The sequence below is a fragment of the Pipistrellus kuhlii genome, unplaced genomic scaffold, assembly GCF_014108245.1.
Source record: "Pipistrellus kuhlii isolate mPipKuh1 unplaced genomic scaffold, mPipKuh1.p scaffold_m20_p_1, whole genome shotgun sequence".
In the NCBI taxonomy this organism is placed as follows: domain Eukaryota; kingdom Metazoa; phylum Chordata; class Mammalia; order Chiroptera; family Vespertilionidae; genus Pipistrellus; species Pipistrellus kuhlii.
In genome coordinates, this window is record NW_023425404.1 from 52,192,176 (window position 1) to 52,209,633 (window position 17,458).

General features: G+C 39.5%; 1 protein-coding gene across 1 annotated transcript in view; it reads right to left on the bottom strand.

Moving 5' to 3' along the window:
* Nucleotides 1-17,458, bottom strand: part of MGA (MAX dimerization protein MGA) — a 97,349-nt gene that overhangs the window by 38,164 nt on the left and 41,727 nt on the right. Inside the window, 5 exon segments of the mRNA XM_036445325.2 lie at nt 5,425-5,497; nt 6,122-6,298; nt 10,628-10,854; nt 13,986-14,331; nt 15,730-16,388. Of these exon segments, the coding sequence (XP_036301218.1) occupies nt 5,425-5,497; nt 6,122-6,298; nt 10,628-10,854; nt 13,986-14,331; nt 15,730-16,388 (1,482 nt within the window).

A 17,458-nucleotide genomic window follows, 5' to 3' on the forward strand; every position in this document is an offset into this window, starting at 1 on the left:
AATTATGAACAACAAAATGACAACAAATACATACTTACCAACAAGTGAATCTAAAAATCAAATGAATAAAAAAAATCTGATGAACAGAATGGACTGATGAATATAATAAAATCAGGGACATAGAAAGGGAGCAGACTGACAATTCTCAGAGGGAAGAGGGTATGAGGGGTGCGGAAAGAGACTGAACAAAAATTTTACACCTATGGATAAAGACAGTGGTGGGGGGTAAGGGCATGGGGTGGGGTGGGGAATCATGTGGAGGGGAGCTATGGGGGGAGAGGGGAAAAGAGGAACACCTGTAATAATCTAAATAATAAAGATTTATTTTTAAAAAATTTCAACAGTTGCTCAATGTCTCATTCCCACATATTTTATGTGGTAATTTAACACTCATAACTTGGGGAGTTTTCCAAGAAAAAGATGCCAGAGAATCAGATTATAATAGTCCTCACTCTCCTGCTAACTAGGCTTTCTAATAAAAAGGAAATGGTCCCACTTAAGACTGTTCGAAAAACCCCTATTACATGAAAAAGTATTATCTTACTAACAAAAGACCTATAAGCAAGGTTAAAGCTTATTTGGTACTAGAGGCCCAGTGTACGAATTTGTGCACAGGTGGGGTCCAGCCACCCTGCCCCAATGGAAGCCGATTAGGCAGGGTCGGGGGGGGGGGGGGGGGGGGGGGGGGGGGGGGGGATGTGAAAGGTTAGCTGATAGGCCCTGCCCCCAATGGGATCAGGGGCTGGGCCGGCCGAAGGGAGTGGTCTTGGGAGGTTGGACACTGATCAGGCCAGTTGGCCACCCCAGTGTGCATCATAGCAACTAGTCATTCTAGTCTCTTGGCTTTTATAGAGATAGTTTAATGTTCTGCTATCCATATAGGCAAAGAAAAGATACTTGCCAGATGCTTTGTAACATATGATAGGCAATCAGTACCAAAAAACAGCAAAACAGATAGTGATCTGGTTTAAAAACACATATACATAAAACTACCTCTAGTTTCTACTGCAAATATTTTTGAATCACTTTTTGTTTTTCACTTCTGAAATATATTTGTACATCTAGATAGGATTGCTCCACTTCTACATTGTGTGCAGATCACTCAATTCACCATGTTTTTACATGTTAACTAGGTGTCTACTTACTAGACACCAAGATTTCTACAGCTGACCCTCTCAACCAAAGTTCTACAGTTACAGGTATGACAGAATATAAGATTCTATCAGCCTACATAGTAGTCATGCTCTCAGGAAGGATTTCTCCACCATAGCAGGATCCTCTAACTACCTTAGTGTACTGTAAAACATTTTCACTTTTTGTGTATATTATGCTTCCTTAAAAAAAAAGTTGGAAACCTCTGCTGCTTTAGTGTCTGAAGTCTTTCTTAGGAAGCAAAACCAAAAACAAATAGTTAACTCCCTAAACATTATCTTTCACCAAATTTGGCAGTAGCCTCTGCTAGGTAAATACTTCCTTTGTCCCTCTGCCATTTCTCCAACAGCAATATCTACTGAGAACCTGAGTAAAAATTTCAATAGCTAGCCAGGACCAGTTTGGCTCAGTGGATAGTGTGTCAGCCTGCGGACTGAAAGGTCCTGGGTTTGATTCCGGTCAAGGGCATGTACCTTGGTTGTGGGCGCATCCCCAGTGGAGGGTGTGCAAGAGGCGGCTGGTCGATGTTTCTCTCTCATCAACGTTTCTCTCTCATCGACGTTTCTAGGTCTTTATCCCTCTCAATTCCTCTCTGTGTAGAATCAATAAAATATATATATTTTTTTAAATTTCAATAGCTAAACAAATGAGACTGAGGTTTAAAAAAAGTTTAAAAAAAGAAAATCACAGCCTAGCCAGCATGGCTCAGTGGTTGAGCATTGATCTAAAACCAGGAGGCCACAGTTCTATCCAGTCAGGGCATATGCATATGCCAATGTGGAAAATGGGACATGCAGGAGGCAGCTGATCATTGATTATCTCTCATCACTGATGTTTCTATCTCTCCCTCCCTCTCCCTTCCTCTCTGAAATAAATATATAAATATAAATATATAGCCAAAACTGGTTTGGCTCAGTGGATAGAGCATCGGTCTGCAGTCTGAGGGGTCTCAGGTTTGATTCCAGTGAAGGACATGTACCTTTGGTTGTGGGTACATCCCCAGGAAGTGTGCAGGAGGCAGCTGATCAATGTTTCTCTCTCACTGATGTTTCTAACTCTCTATCCCTCTCCCTTTCTCTCTGTAAAAAAAAAAAAAAAAAAAAAAATCAATATATTTTTTTAAAGTTTTAAAAATACATATATCCTACCTAAAAGAGTAATATACAAATTAACCACCACTCTGCTACACTCACAAGCCATGCCCACTACCCACACCCACCAGCCAATCAGAGCAAGTATGCATATAAACCCAACCAAGATGGCTACAGCCATAGAGAGCAGGAGGGAGGCTTGGTTTTCATAGGCAAAGGAAGAAGCCAAGCTTTCTGCCTGCTCTTGCCGGACTAAGCCTCCACTGAAGGCTACAAAGTTTCAATTATAGAAGATACAAAAAATTCCAACAGAGCAGAAGGCTTGGCTCCACTCCAGGCTACAAAGTTTCAATTGTAGAAGGTAAATAAATTCCAGATACCAGGGCCTCTGCTTGAGTCCCCAGGGGGCGTGACTGGTCTGCAAACCACCACAGGCCCCTCACTCAGGCCGCCCAACCCCCAAAGGAACCTCCACCCTAATCTGGGACCCCTTCAGGGCAAACCAGCTGGCCCCCTCCCATGCACCAGGCCTCTATCCTATCTAATAAAAGAGTAATATGCAGATTGACCATCACTCCAACACACAAGATGGCTGCCCCATGTGGTCAAAGATCCTGCCCCCATGTGGACACAAGATGGCACCACAAGATGGTCAGCAGGGGAGGGCAGTTGGGAGGCACCAGGCCTACAAGGGAGGGCAGTTGGAGGAGATCAACTCTGCAGAGGAGGGCAGTTATTAGTGACCAGGACGGCAGAGGAGGGAAGTTGGAAGCAAACAGGCTGGCAGTGGAGCAGTTAGACATCAATCAGGCTGGCATGGGAGTGGTTAGGGGGTGATCAGGCTGGCAGGCAGAAGTGGTTAGGGGTAATCAAGAAGGCAGGCAGGCGAACAGTTGGGAGCCAGCAGTCCTGGATTGTGAGAGGGATGTCCGACTGGCCTCCAGGGGTCCCAGATTGGAGAAGGTGCAGGCTGGGCTGAGGGACACCCCACGGGCCCTGTGCACGAATTTTATACACTGGGCCTCTAGCATATGCATATATATATATATATATATATATATATATATATATATTTTTTTTTTTTTTTTTTTTTTTTAATTACTAACAAGACAGGGATATTCACTTTCACCATTTTTATTCAACATAGTACTGAAGTCCTAGCCACAGAAATTACACAAAAAATAAAAGGCATCCAAATTGGAAAGAAGTAAAACTGTCATTATGTGCAGATGACATAACTGCATATGAAGAACCCTAAAGATTCCACCAAAAAAACTACTAGAACTGATAAACTCAGTAAAGTAGCAGGATACAACAAAAAATACTCAGAAATCAGATGTATTTTTATATATCATTAATAAACTATCTGAAAGAGAAACTAAGAAAACAATCCCATATACAACTACCTTCAAAAAAGAAAAACATGCCTAGGAATAAATTTAACCAAGGAAGTAAAAGAGCTGTATCCAAAAAAAATTGTAAGACAATGAAAAAATTAATTGAAGATACTAATAAATGGAAGTATATACCATACTCATGGATAGAAAAAATTGATATAATAAGTAATAATACAAGAATAAACTGTGTTTCACATACAACTGTAAACCTACTTTTGCCCCAACCTGCACACTAGGAACATATAAGTCAACACCAAAAGATAAACAAAAGAATCCAATTAAAATATGTGCAGAGGACCTAGACATTTCTCCAGAGGACATACAGATGGCCAATAGATATATGAAAAGATGCTCAATGTCACTAATTATCATAGAAATGCAAAGTAAAAACACAATGAGATATCACCTCATATCTGTCAGAATGTTCATTATCAATAAATCTATAAACAAGTGTTGCCAAGGATGTTGAGAAAAGGGTACTCTTGTGCACTGTTGGTGGGAATACAGATTGGTGCAGTTACTGTGGAAAATAGGATGGAGGTTCTTCAAAAAAAAAAATTAAAAGTGGAACTACCTTATGACCAGCAATTCTGCTTTTGGGCACATATTCAAAGAAACTCAAAACACTAATTAGAAAGGAAATGTGCACCACTACGTTCACTGCAGTGTTATTTACAATAGCCAAGATTTGAAATCAGCCCAAGTGTCTATCAGTAGAGGAGTGGATAAAAAAGTATGTAGCCCTAGCCAGTTTGACTTAGTGGCTAGAGTGTCAGCCTGGGAACCAAAGGTGGGTCCCATGTACAATTCCAGTGAAGGGCATGTTGAACCTTGGTTGCAGGCTCCTCCCTGGCCCAAACCCCGGTCAGGGGTCATGTAGGAGGCAACCAATCGATGTATTTCTTTCACATCTAAATTCCTCTCTGTCTTTCCCTCTGTTATCCACTCTCCCTAAAATTTAATGGAAAAATATCCTTGGGAGAGAATTAACAAAAATGAATTTTTTAAAAAAGCTATTGTACATACATATCTACAGTAGAATATTACTCAGCCTTTAAAAAGAATGAAATCTTACCGTTTGCAACAGCATGGATGGACCTAGAAGGTATTATGCTAATTGAATAAGTCAGAGAAAGATAAACACCATATGATTTCACTTATATGTGGAATCTGAAGAAAAAACAAAATTTAAATGGACTCATAGATATCCAGAGAACAGACTGATGGCAGAGAAGAGGGGGAGAGGGAGCTTGGGGAACTGGCTGAAAATGGTGAAGGGATTATTAAGAAATACGAATTGGTAGTCACAAAACAGTCACAGGAATATAAAGTACAGCACAGGAAATTCAGTCAACAATATTGTAATATTGTAATAACTATGTATGGTGCCAGGTAGGTATTAGAAATATCAAGGGAAACATTTTGTAAAGTTTATGATCATCTAACCACTATGCTGTACACCTAAAACATACAAAATAATATTAAAATATTAAATGTAAACTGTAATTGAAAAATAAAATTAAAAAGAAAATCACTGACTTTAATCCTAAATGTCTCTTGCAACAACATGCCACAACAATGAATGAATTTTATTTCTTAGGACAGGAGTGATAAAGAGACCAAATAACAGGAAAAAACTTATATCATCTCTATTTTTAGCAGAAGCTAAAAACAGAGTAGGTCAACATATTATGGATTGGTAATTTTAGTTTCCTCTCATTTTTATTATAATCCACACATATATAATTACTATCAAATAATTAAGATCTGGTTTTCATGCTGACCTTGTGATTTATCAGAATCATCCTCGAGGTCACAGGTAATTGGTTTCGAGGGCTGTTGTTCAGCATCGGGCTCCTGAAGAAGAAATAACACAAAAATACTTAAATACTTATATTGATGTTTAGTATCACTAAAGACTAGGATATAAGATTAAATCTTCCAAAAGAAGTCCTGAAACAGTAGAAAGATTAAAATGACAACAGCTTCATATCTATATACACAGCTGCATTACTATCATATTACATGTGGCAAAAACACATAGTACACTTGCTCTGTAATATCCCTGATAATGACTGAGTCACCAAGAAAAGAATTTATATAGTATTTTATATTGTATTCTATCAATACTAAAGAAGGAAAAATATTTGCTGTTTAATGGGCCAAGTTTTAGTTATTTGGAAATTTCACCAATGTGGAAAGACACAAATTCTGATAATTACAGATAATTTAATTTAAACTAGAAATGTTTAAACTTTTAAAAATTTCTCTAGCATTAAAAAGAGTAATATTTTTAACAACCCTAAGAAACTGTTCTCTAAAATAGGTTTGCAGAGAAACAGATATATTGATACACACATCAAGTAAGCCTTCTCTGTCTCACAAGATTTACTCCAAATTATTCTGTTAGTAATATAAATTCTAATATCAGCAACAGGAAATTGAAAGTTAAAAAGAGAAAGAATGCAATAAGTAATTCACCTTTGCACTACAGTTCTCAGGACTAGAATGACATGAGCTGAGCTGCAGAAATGATGGGGATGGGGATGGTGACGGCTGTCTCTGTTCCTCTTTTTTTCGTTCATAAACTCGAACTCGGGCACAAGTCATCATACTTTCAAAGTACAAGTAGACGGGATCCTTGTCTTCTTCCCGAATCTGTAAGTTTCATACAATGAAATATTCCAAATATTGGGATTGGAGTGGGGAGCCTCCTATACTTCAAAAGGCAAAGGATGTTTAATTTTTCTTATCACAACACTTGAAATTTTTTAATGCAAATTTTAAAGTTAAATAGTATAAATATAGTTCATATGTGCCGAAACTCAGGGCAATCAGAAAGGAAGGAATTCTCTATCAAGAAATTTCAGAGAGAAACCAAGATGGTGGCCAAGGTAAACAACTAATCTGCCGCCTCACACAACAATTTAAAAACTACACTTAAAAGACAAAACGTCTATCACCCAGAACCACGAGAAAGCTGGCTGAATGGAGCACAAGTGCTGAAAAGCTGAGGTACGGAGGCATGGGAATCGGATTGGTGGTGGGTGACTGGGCGCATGGCTTTATTTCAACCCAAAGGGAAACAAATTGAAGATCACTTTGAAATCCAGTTTCTGGGGACCCAGATGCCTACGGGGAGAAGCTGGTCTGTCAGCCATTGGGTCCAAAAGTGAGGGTGACTTTTTTGCAAAGGTGCGTGCAGCAATCATTGTTTGCTGCACTGGAGCACGGGGACTTGGAAATGCAGAAAGGCAGAGAGGGCTAAAGACAGTCATCGCTGTTTTCCACACCCCAGCCTAGTGACATCCTGAGCCTCCGCTCGGCCCTCAGGCCCCGCCCGCACACATTCTACAAACCAGCCCTGGCTCCACACAAAGCAGCTTTTGCATATAAATGGCCTGCTCTCTGGCAAAATAACGAAATAAACTGCAGCTCCAGTCAGACTGCTCCAAAACTGCCAAATCCGAAGCAAAGAGGAGAAAACTGTAGTTCCTGCTGTAGCTCCTGCTGGGTGGCCTCAGCCAGTAGCTGACATGCACTCCATTGGAGATCCAGAAACTAGTGTATCTAGTGGTCAGTGTGGGATGATACCAGATTTCAACTACTCTCATAAGGGACACATTCAAGAGGCAGATTCAGTGAACACCAAAGCCTTACTGGAACAAGTCCTGCCCCATAAACGTATTTCCAGCATAGCAATTCTTCCATTATAGACACAGAGGGTCCTCACAGCCAATTGGCCTGGAGGTCAGTTCCTCCCAGTGATACCAACAATAATCAAGACTTAACTACAACAAGGCTCTACACACAGTCCACAAAGGGGTGCACCAAGAGTGTCCACCTCAGGTAACTGGGAGGCTGACCCATTGAACCATATAGGACACCTTAGCACACAAAGCTACCCTACCAACTCAGGGAAGCAGCAAAAATTAGGAAACAGAGAAAAGGATCACAAACGAAGGAAATGGAGGGGAACAAATGACTGGACATAGAGTTCAAAACCACAGTCATAAGGTTTTTCAAGAATGTCCTAGAAAAGGCTGATAAATTTAACGAGATCCTCAAGGACCAACTAGAAATTAAACATAGACTGACTGAAATAAAAAATATTATACAGAGATCCAACAGCAGACTAGAGGAACACAAGAATCAACTCAAAGATTTGGTATACAAAAAGGCAAAGGACACTCCTCCGGAGAAGCAGAAAAAAAAAAATAGTGTAAGAAGGAAGTTGAAGATAGTGTAAGAAGCCTCTGGGACAACTTCAAGAATTATGGGGGTGCCAGAAGAAGAGAATGAGCAAGATACTGAAAAGCTATTTGAAGAAATAATGACAGAAAACTTCCCCCACCTGGTTAAAGAAATAAACTTACAAGTCCAGGAAGCACACAGAACCCCAAACAAAAGAAATCCAAAGAGGACCACCCCAAGACACATCATAATTAAAATGCCAAGGGCAAAAGACAAAGAGAGAATCTTAAAAGCAGCAAGAGAAAAACAGTTAGTTACCTACAAGGGAACACCCATATGATTATCAGCTGACTTCTCAACAGAAACTATGCAGGCCAGATGGGAGTGGCAAGAAATATTCAAAGTGATGAATAGCAAGAACCTACAATCAAGATTACTCTACCCAGAAAAGTTATCATTCAGAATTGAAGGCCAGATAAAGAGCTTCACAGATAAGAAAAAGCTAAAGGAGTTCATCACCACCAAACCAGTATTATATGAAATGCTAAAAGGTGTACTTTAAAAAAGAGGAAGAAGAAGAAAAAGGTAGAGATAAAAACTATGAACAAATACATATCTATCAACAAGTGAATCTAAAAGTCAAGTGAATTAAAAATCTGCGGAACAGAATAAACTAATGAATATAACAGAATCAAGGGCATAAAATGCTAGGGGATTAATAATTCTCAGGGGGAAAGAGGTATCTGAGTGGAGGGTATGGGAAGAGACTGGACAAAAATCATACACCTATGGATGAGGACAGTGGGGTGAGGGGGGAGGTAAGGACAGAGGGTGAGGTGGGGACCAGGTGGAGGAGAGCTATGGGGTGAAAAAAGGAGAAACAATTGTAATAATCTGAACAATAAATTTTTATTAAATTAAAAAAAAATTCTGATCATCTTGACTGGAGTGGCTCAGTGGTTGAGTGTCGACTTATGAACCAGGAGGTCACAGCCCAATTCCTGGTCAGGGAACATGCCCGGTTTGCAGGCTAAATTTCCAGTGGGGGAAGTGCAGGAGGTAGCCAATCATATATTCTCTTTCATCAGAGATGTTTATATCTCTTTCTCCCTATCCTTCAGATAATATCGGTGTTTCTCAAATGATCTGTGGTAAACTACATTTCTTAATTAATAGTCTAACATAGACGAATACTTTTGTAAAATACAAAAGCAATTACTAGAAAAAAGCAAAATAGTAATTAGAAAAACAAAGGCCAAAATATAAGCACAAGTTTTGCATTATTAGATTTAATAGATCTCTATCCACTTGCTATAAAAGTTTCTAAATTTTACTCTTATTTTCTATATGTACTTATTTTATCACAATCTGGTTAACAGATTTTGATCAGCACTGGTACAGAGACCCACTGAAGGGCACTGCACTAAAAGTTCTTTCTCCAATTTAATGGACTGTGGAGGGTGAAATGAATTTAGTAATCAGGAATGCTTATCAGTTCTTTTACCGTTCGTCTTCGTACAGTCATATTACAATCACTGTTATTTGGAATCTTGAACTTTACTGTTATTACTATATGTAAAAAAATTTGTTTTAAGAAAATCTTACTTTTTTTTTTTTTGCCGAAACCGGTTTGGCTCAGTGGTAGAGCGTCAGTCTGCGGACTGAAAGGTCCCGGGTTCGATTCCGGTCAAGGGCATGTACCTTGGTTGCGGGCACATCCCCAGTAGGGGTTGTGCAAGAGGCAACTGGTCGATGTTTCTCTCTCATCGACGTTTCTAGCTCTCTCTCTCTTTCCCCCTTCCTCTCTGTAAAAAATCAATAAAATATACTTAATAAAAAAAAAAAATCTTACTTTTTTAAGCTTTTTCTTAATGGTTTTCTAACAGTAACATGTACTACTTCTCAATTACTCAATATACTATACTATAGGAATAAGATATGTTAAACAGAATTTTGCAAGTCAGGTTTTCAGAAAGCCTATCTTTATACAATCTTCCTAAAGAAAATATTTGGTGATATTTAAGAATTACACTAGTAACCTCTTTTATGACATTTTTATTTTATTTTTAATATATTTTACTTATTTTTTATAGAGAGGAATAGAAAGCTAGAAACATCGATGAGAGAGAAACATCGACCAGCTGCCTCCTGCACACTTCCCACTGGGGATGTGCCCGCAACCAATGTACGTGCCCTTGACCGGAATCGAACCTGGGACCCCTCAATCCACAGGCTGACGCTCTATCCACTAAACCAAACCGGTATCAGCTCTTTTGTGACATTTTAAAGTGCCAGCAACTAAACCAATTAAATCAGAAAGGAGATGGCTTATAGGCAAATTACCTGAAAGTAAAATGATTCATAGAATATAAACCAAAAATTTGGTTTAGACAGTAGTCGGCAAACTCATTAGTCAACAGAGCCAAATATCAACAGTACAATGATTGAAATGTCTTTTGACTAAATTTAAAAACTTTTTCTAACACCATTTCGTGGTATTTTGTAGAAGAGCCACATCAAGGGGCCTTAGAGCCACATGTGGCTCGCGAACCACAGTTTACCCACCACGGGTTTAGGGATGAGCAAAACAGAAAAGAAATAACTCATAGACACAGACAACAGTGTAGTGATTGTGGAGAGTATGGCAGGAAGTCGAGGAAGGTATAGAGAGGGATAAATGAAAATGGGGGTAAATAAAAATAAAAAGGAAAATAATTTTTAAAAATTGGTTGAAATCCATCATCTTTACAAATGATATTTGCAACCTGCAATAAAAGATAAAACTCCACTTACCACAGGATTAGGTTTGGGAGTATATGTCCGTGCAGGTTTAATTCCAGTGAGCAGTTTGCCCTTCACAGTAGTAGATGAAACTTCTGGCTGAGGCAACAACAATGGTTTTGTAGGCTCAATGACAGAAGGCGTCGGGATATAAACTGGTTCTGGATCTACTTCACCTTCTACCTTCACCCATAATGGATAATGTCGAACAGGCTGTTCAGGCTCTGTCTCACATATAGCTTAACAAAAGGAAGCATAACGTTTTATTTAAAATAAAAAAAATTTATATTTATTTCAGAGAGGAATGGAAAGGGAGAGATAGAAACATTAATGATGAGAGAGAATCATTGATAGTCTGCCTTCTGCACACCCTCCTACTGGGTATTGAGCCCACAACCTGGGTATGTGCCCTTGCCCAGAATCGAACCCAAGACCTTTCAGTCCACAGGCCAATGCTCTATCCACTGAGCCAAATCGGCTAGAGCAGTAAGCATCTAAAATCTTAGATATCTTTGGCAACAAAAGTTCAATGAGGCATTGCCAATGTAAAATATGCTCCCCCTCATAAAAAGCAGTTAACTCATTAAAACAAACAGCCCTAAGCCAGTTTGGCTCAATGGATAGAGCATCAACCTGTAGACTGAAGCGTCCAGACTTGATTCTGGTCAAGGACACATGCCCTGGTTGCAGGTTTGATCCCCAGTAGGTGGTGTGCAGGGGGCAGCTAATCAATGATTATCTCATCTATCATGTTTCTCTCTCTCTCTCTCTCTCTCTCTCCCCCCCCCCCCTCTGAAATCAAGAATATATATATTTTTTAAAGTCAAACAGATACCCCCTAAAAAACCTTTATTTGCCCTCATGCACCTTAATCTAGTCATCATTTAACAAAATATGTGTTGAATATTATAAATCAGATGCTGTTTTATGCACCAAATGAATACAGCTTTGAATAAAACAAAGTACTTGCCCTAACAGTTATAATTCAGTAGGGGAAAACAAACTGACAAACATTTAATATCAAATCATAAGTGCCATGTAGAAAAATGTAGCAAGTTAAGGAAAAATGTAGCAAGTTAATGAGGAGTTAACAGGAGATGCTATTATATTTAGTCGAGTCAGAAAAAGCCTTCTTTATAATCCAAGAAAGATAACCATTACATACTACACTTTTTTAAATCTTTTTTTTTAATGTATTTTTTACTGATTTTTTACAGAGAGGAAGGGAGAGAGAGAGCTAGAAACGTCGGATGAGAGAGAAACATCGACCAGCTGCCTCCTGCACACCTCCCACCAGGGATGTGCCCGCAACCAATGTACATGCCCTTGACCAGAATCGAACCTGGGACCTTTCAGTCTGCAGACCGACGCTCTACAGCTGAGCCAAACCAGTTTTGGCCACTTTTTAAAAATCTTACAACAAATATTTATTGACCTTACTATGTTCAAACTCTGCGAATTTAATTATGTTTTAACTCATTGAACTGTCACATCAGTCCTTGAGATATTATTATTCCCATTTTTGCAGAAGCTGAGATTCACTACAGGAAGAGACAGATCAAGGATAAAACCCAGTCAATCTGGTTCCAGAAACTGAGCTTTCTATTGCCTTTGATGTTAAACTGTATTCAAAAGATAGCCTGGCCCTAGCCAGTTTGCTCAGTGCTTAAAGTGTGGGCCCCCATGAACTGAAGGTCGTGGGTTCAATTCCAATCAAGGGCACATACCTGGGTTGCAGGTTTGATACCTGGTCCAGTCAGGGCATGTGCAGGAGGCAACCAATCAATGTGTCTCTTTCACATCGATGTTACACTCTCTCTCTCTGTCTCTCCCTCTCCCTTCCACTCTCTCAAAAAATAAATGGGGGGGGGGGGGAATTCTCAGGCCCAAGACAGTTTTGCTCAGTGGATAGAGTATCGGCCTGAAAACTGAAAGGTCCCAGATTCAATTCCGATCAAGGGCACATGCCAGGGCTGTGAGCTTGATCTCCAGGGGGGACTTGCAGAAGGCAGCTGATCCATGATTCTCTCTCATCATGGATGTTTCTATCTCTCTCTCCCTCTTCCTTCCTCTCTGAAATCAATAAAAATATATTTTTAAATATATATATTCTCAGGTGAGAATTAACAAAAAGAAAGCCTGAACTCAGCATAGGAGCAAAAAAAAAAAAAAAAAAATCAATAAAAAGGCAATGAAACCCAACAGAGATAAAATCATACTATCAAGAAGTTCTACACACAAAGGAAAACAAAATGAGGATCTAGGTTAAGAGGCTTTATTATTTAAGCAAACTAACTATCCAAGAAAAAAGACAACTACAGAGGAGCAAACATTGTATTTTGCATTTTAATAGCCAATCCTCAGAGAGGATGTAGCTGGTTCTAAGCCAAAAATCCAAAAATCTTTGCCTAAAATTATATAATATGTGAATGACCAGCATTCCCAGTTACTTCAAATAATCCTATATAATAAAGGCCTAATATACAAATTGATCGATCAGCAGAACTACTGGTTGGCAGGGGGCAGGGCAGGCAAGCAGGTGGCACCAGGCCAGTCAAGGTGAGTGCCAGCTGACAGCAGGAGGGGGGGTGATCAGGGGGCAGCAGCTACCAGGTGCCATCCCCCAATCTGCCCCATCACCCGAAAGGTCACCTCCTGCAGAGCAAGTTCAATCTCTCACTATAATGTGCACTGACCACCAGACCTATGGGGAGCGGGCCTAAGAGCAGTCTGGCCTTCCTCTACAGGAGGCGACCAGGATGATCAGGGAAAGACACTGCCCCTATCAACCCCCTGCTCTGAGCCCCAGGCCTCGCAGCCACCGGGTCTCACAACTGCTGAGCATACTGTTTGCCTGAGCCCCAGGCCTCGCAGTGCCTGGGCCCACAGCTCCCTGCCTTCAGCCCTCACAGCCACCACGGCTTTGCCCGGAAGGACGAAGAATGTCCAGAAGACATCCGCTCTAATTAGCATATTACCCTTTTATTAGTATAGAAGATAAACCTAAATAAAGCTGAGGGAGAGAATATAATGAATTATACTGATCATCTATATATAAAAAGAACACTGAGGTTGGAGTTCTAAGAGAAAGACACAGAAAAACAAAGTGTCAAAGGCATTCTGGGAGTCCACATAAAATACTGATTCAAATTTCGCATACAAAAAAAGCCATCTTTTGTCATTGAAAAAAAGCGTGTATGTAGCATATATGCCATACAGAAAGAGCATTTAAGGATGGTAAGAATTTCTCAAAATTCTTATTAGATCATAGATCAGTATTAAAGAAATACTAATACTACTTGAAATAGGTTTTCAAACCATACTTTTCTAAAAAAAATTATACTATACCGTTTTAAGTCTTATTACTCACTGTATTCCAGCTTCTTTCTCTTCTTTTTCTCTTTTAATTGTTCTTCCTCCTCTTTGACTCCCTCCACTTCTTCCCTTTGCTCATCTCCCAAAGTATCATAACATACTGTATCATGATGAGCAGTCTTCCTCTGCAAATGCTTAGTTTTGGATCCCCCTTTTACAAGGACAACTTTTCTTTTCAAACAAGTGCAGCCAAACATGCAGTCTGGTCGGCGGCAGTGAGCAGGCTGGCGCTTCTCCAAAGCTAGACTGGAACATATGCAACCCAATCGACAAAAATCATTGTTGCATGGAGGCGCCCGCTTCCTTATGATTGTGTGGATGGGTTTAGTTTTGAGAGATGCCTAAAGTGAAAGCAGAAAATTGTAAATCTACTAAATCATTCCCCAGGACCACCACCAACCTACAGTCATATGCTGGTCTGCCTTCTTCTGTGTGTGAGCACTCAATACTACGATTACAAGATTAGGGCCAATTCAAATGACAGGACATGAATTTAACAGAACTCAGAGCAATCTTCCATTCCAATGCATAGCACAGGCAAGCAAGAGAATATTTTAATTATGAGCCAAATTAGCAACAAAGATGAATTTATCATCAATAGAAATCACACATAATGTTCTAGGTCAGAGGTTGACAACTTAAGACGCAATGACCAAATCCAATTTGTTTCATAAATAAAGTTTCATTGGAACACAACCAGGCTTATTCATTTAAATAATGTCCATGGCATTACAACAGCAGGGTTGAGAAACTACAATTGAGTACATGGCCCACAAAGCCTAAAATATATACTTTTTTTAAATAAAAATATAAAAATTACCTAATCTATGATAATACATAAAAAAGGAATAACATACCTGCATAAAAGTCTTTAGAAATGATTAATAATAAAGGACACTTTATTTAGTCCCAACAACTCTAGAAGAGTCACAGAATTTAAAAAGGGGAAGATACAGAAATTTCATGACAAGAAAATTATCTTCATTTTCTTGGGTCATTTTACATTAACAGAAGCTAAGATAGGTGAAGCAATAACAAATAACAATTCTTAATATAAAATTTTAGCCTGGGCTGGTGTGGTTCAGTTGGTTGGAGTGTTGTCCCCTGCAACAAAGGGTATGGTTTTGATTCCTAATCAGAACACATACCCAGGCTTCAAGTTTGATCCCCAGTTGGTGCACCTATAGGAGGTAACCAATCAATGTTTCTCTCTCACCTCTCTCACCTCTCTCTCTCTCTGGTAACCAATGTTTCTCTCTCACTTCCCCCCATCTCTCCCCCCCCCTTCTCTCTCTCTCTTTCTAAAATCAATAAAAAACATATCATCAGGTGAAGAATTAAAAAATGTTTTTTTGAGACAAAAGCTTTTTCTACATAGGTTTATAATTTTTTTTGGATTTAGGGGGATTTAGTACCTTTTAAGCAGAATTTTCAAAGCTATTTTAAAAAGATCAGCAAATATACTTGCCCAGATACTAGAGAATAAAATTAGAGACTTTCAGAATGGTCAGTTGCCTTTATAAAGAAAAGGAATATTATCCAAAAACACAAATGTACTGCTTCCTATGCAACAACAGGGATCTACACATAAGTATCTAGTTGATAAAAAAGAAAAGTAGAAGACACCTCCTTGTCACTAAACTAAATGCCCAAGCCTCCTGCTAAAAAACCCCATTCCTTTTATTAACGTAACTTTTTACAGCCAAAAATATGCTTCTGGAGAACAACAGATAACTTACTTGAGCTGTAAGCAGAGTTGTTAAAGACACATCTGCTCGCTCTGCGGTGATATAGGTCCTTGGTTTTCCTTCCCAAAGGGCACAGTCTTCCAGGTCCATTAGCTTCATTTGAGACTTAGACAAGCCTGGAGGGCGAGTTCCCTGTGGCTGCGGCTGCTGGTGGTGTGCCTGTCGCAAATTAATTTGCTTTGGGAATGTATTTTCATCTAAAGTTGGCACAACAAAGTTATTCTCCTGATTTTCTGAGTTGGTGCCTGAAGAATTCTTGCTAACCTTGTCTCCTGGAACAGTATGAGTGTGCTTCTGCTTTAGTGACGCAGGGTGTGGCAAAATGGATTTATAAGATGATTTGCTTCGTCCACTGCAAGTTGCCTGTTTGTTTTGAGACTTTGCCTTTCGAGATGCAGGTGATACAGAATGAGGCTTTATAGAATAAGAGGTAGAAGGGGAAGGGGTTGATTGCTTCTTTAGTACACTATCAAGTGTTCGTACGTAGCTTGTACTCTTAGTGGGAAGCTGGTATACAACAGGAGATGTGGGAGCATTAGAAGAGAAACCCATGCTTGTTTCCATCAGCTTGCCTTCGTTTTCCAAGTATTCATCCAGCTTATCACTGCAGAAAGCAGAACGGTTTTTCAGTGGACCTTCTGAATTTCCACCTAGAAATAAGAAGACATAGAAACTTGAAGAAATCTAGAACAGATCTTCAGATCTCTAAAAAGAAAGGTCAGGAATCCCTCCTAAGAAGACAAAGATATAATATAAAACCAAGTAAAGAGATTAAATGTCGCACAAAAATTATATTAAAATCAAATCTCTAAAATTGAGAGGATCCAAGATGGCTGCACAGGTAAACACCTTACCGCAGCCGCACACAACTATTTCAATAAAATACAACTAAAATATAAAATGGACATTGCCCAGAGCTACAGGAAAGTCGACTGACTGGAAATTCTACAACAAGAAGGAAAGAGAAAACCAGAAGGAAAATCAGAGGAGCTGTAAAAGCCTAAGGTATGGAGACACACTGCGTGCAGAGAGGAAGTAGCCGGAGAGGAGGGGGAGGCTGAGTGCTTGGCTGGCGTTCCCTAGCAGGAAGGAGATAAAAGCAAAAGACACAGAGAGAATATTAAAAGCAGCAAGAGAAAAACAGTTACCTACAAAGGAGTACCCATACGATTGTCAGCTGATTTCTCAACAGAAACCATGCAGGCCAGACAGGAATGGCAAGAAATATTCAAGGTGATGAATAGCAAGAACATACAGCCAAAAATACTCTACCCAGCAAAGCTATCACTCAGAATCGAAGGCCAGATAAAGAGCTTCACTAATAAATAAATAAAAAAGCTAAAGGAGTTTACCACCACCAAACCAGAATTAAATGAATAGCTGAAGGGGGTTCTTTAGGAAGAGGAAGAAGATAAAAAATTATAAACAACAAATACGTAACTATCAACAAGTGAATCTAAAAACTAAGGAATTAAAAAAAAATCTGATGAACAATATTAACTGGTGAATATAATAGAATCAGAGGTATGGAAGGGGAGTGAACTGACGATTCTCGGGGAAAAGGGGAGAGGGGGGTGCGGGAAGAGACAACATAAACTGTGCACCTACGGATGAGGACAATGGGGGTGGGGAAAGGGCAGAGGGTGGGGTGGGAACCTGGTGGAGGGGGGCAATGGAGGGGGGGAATGAGGAACATTTGTAATAATATGAACAATAAAGA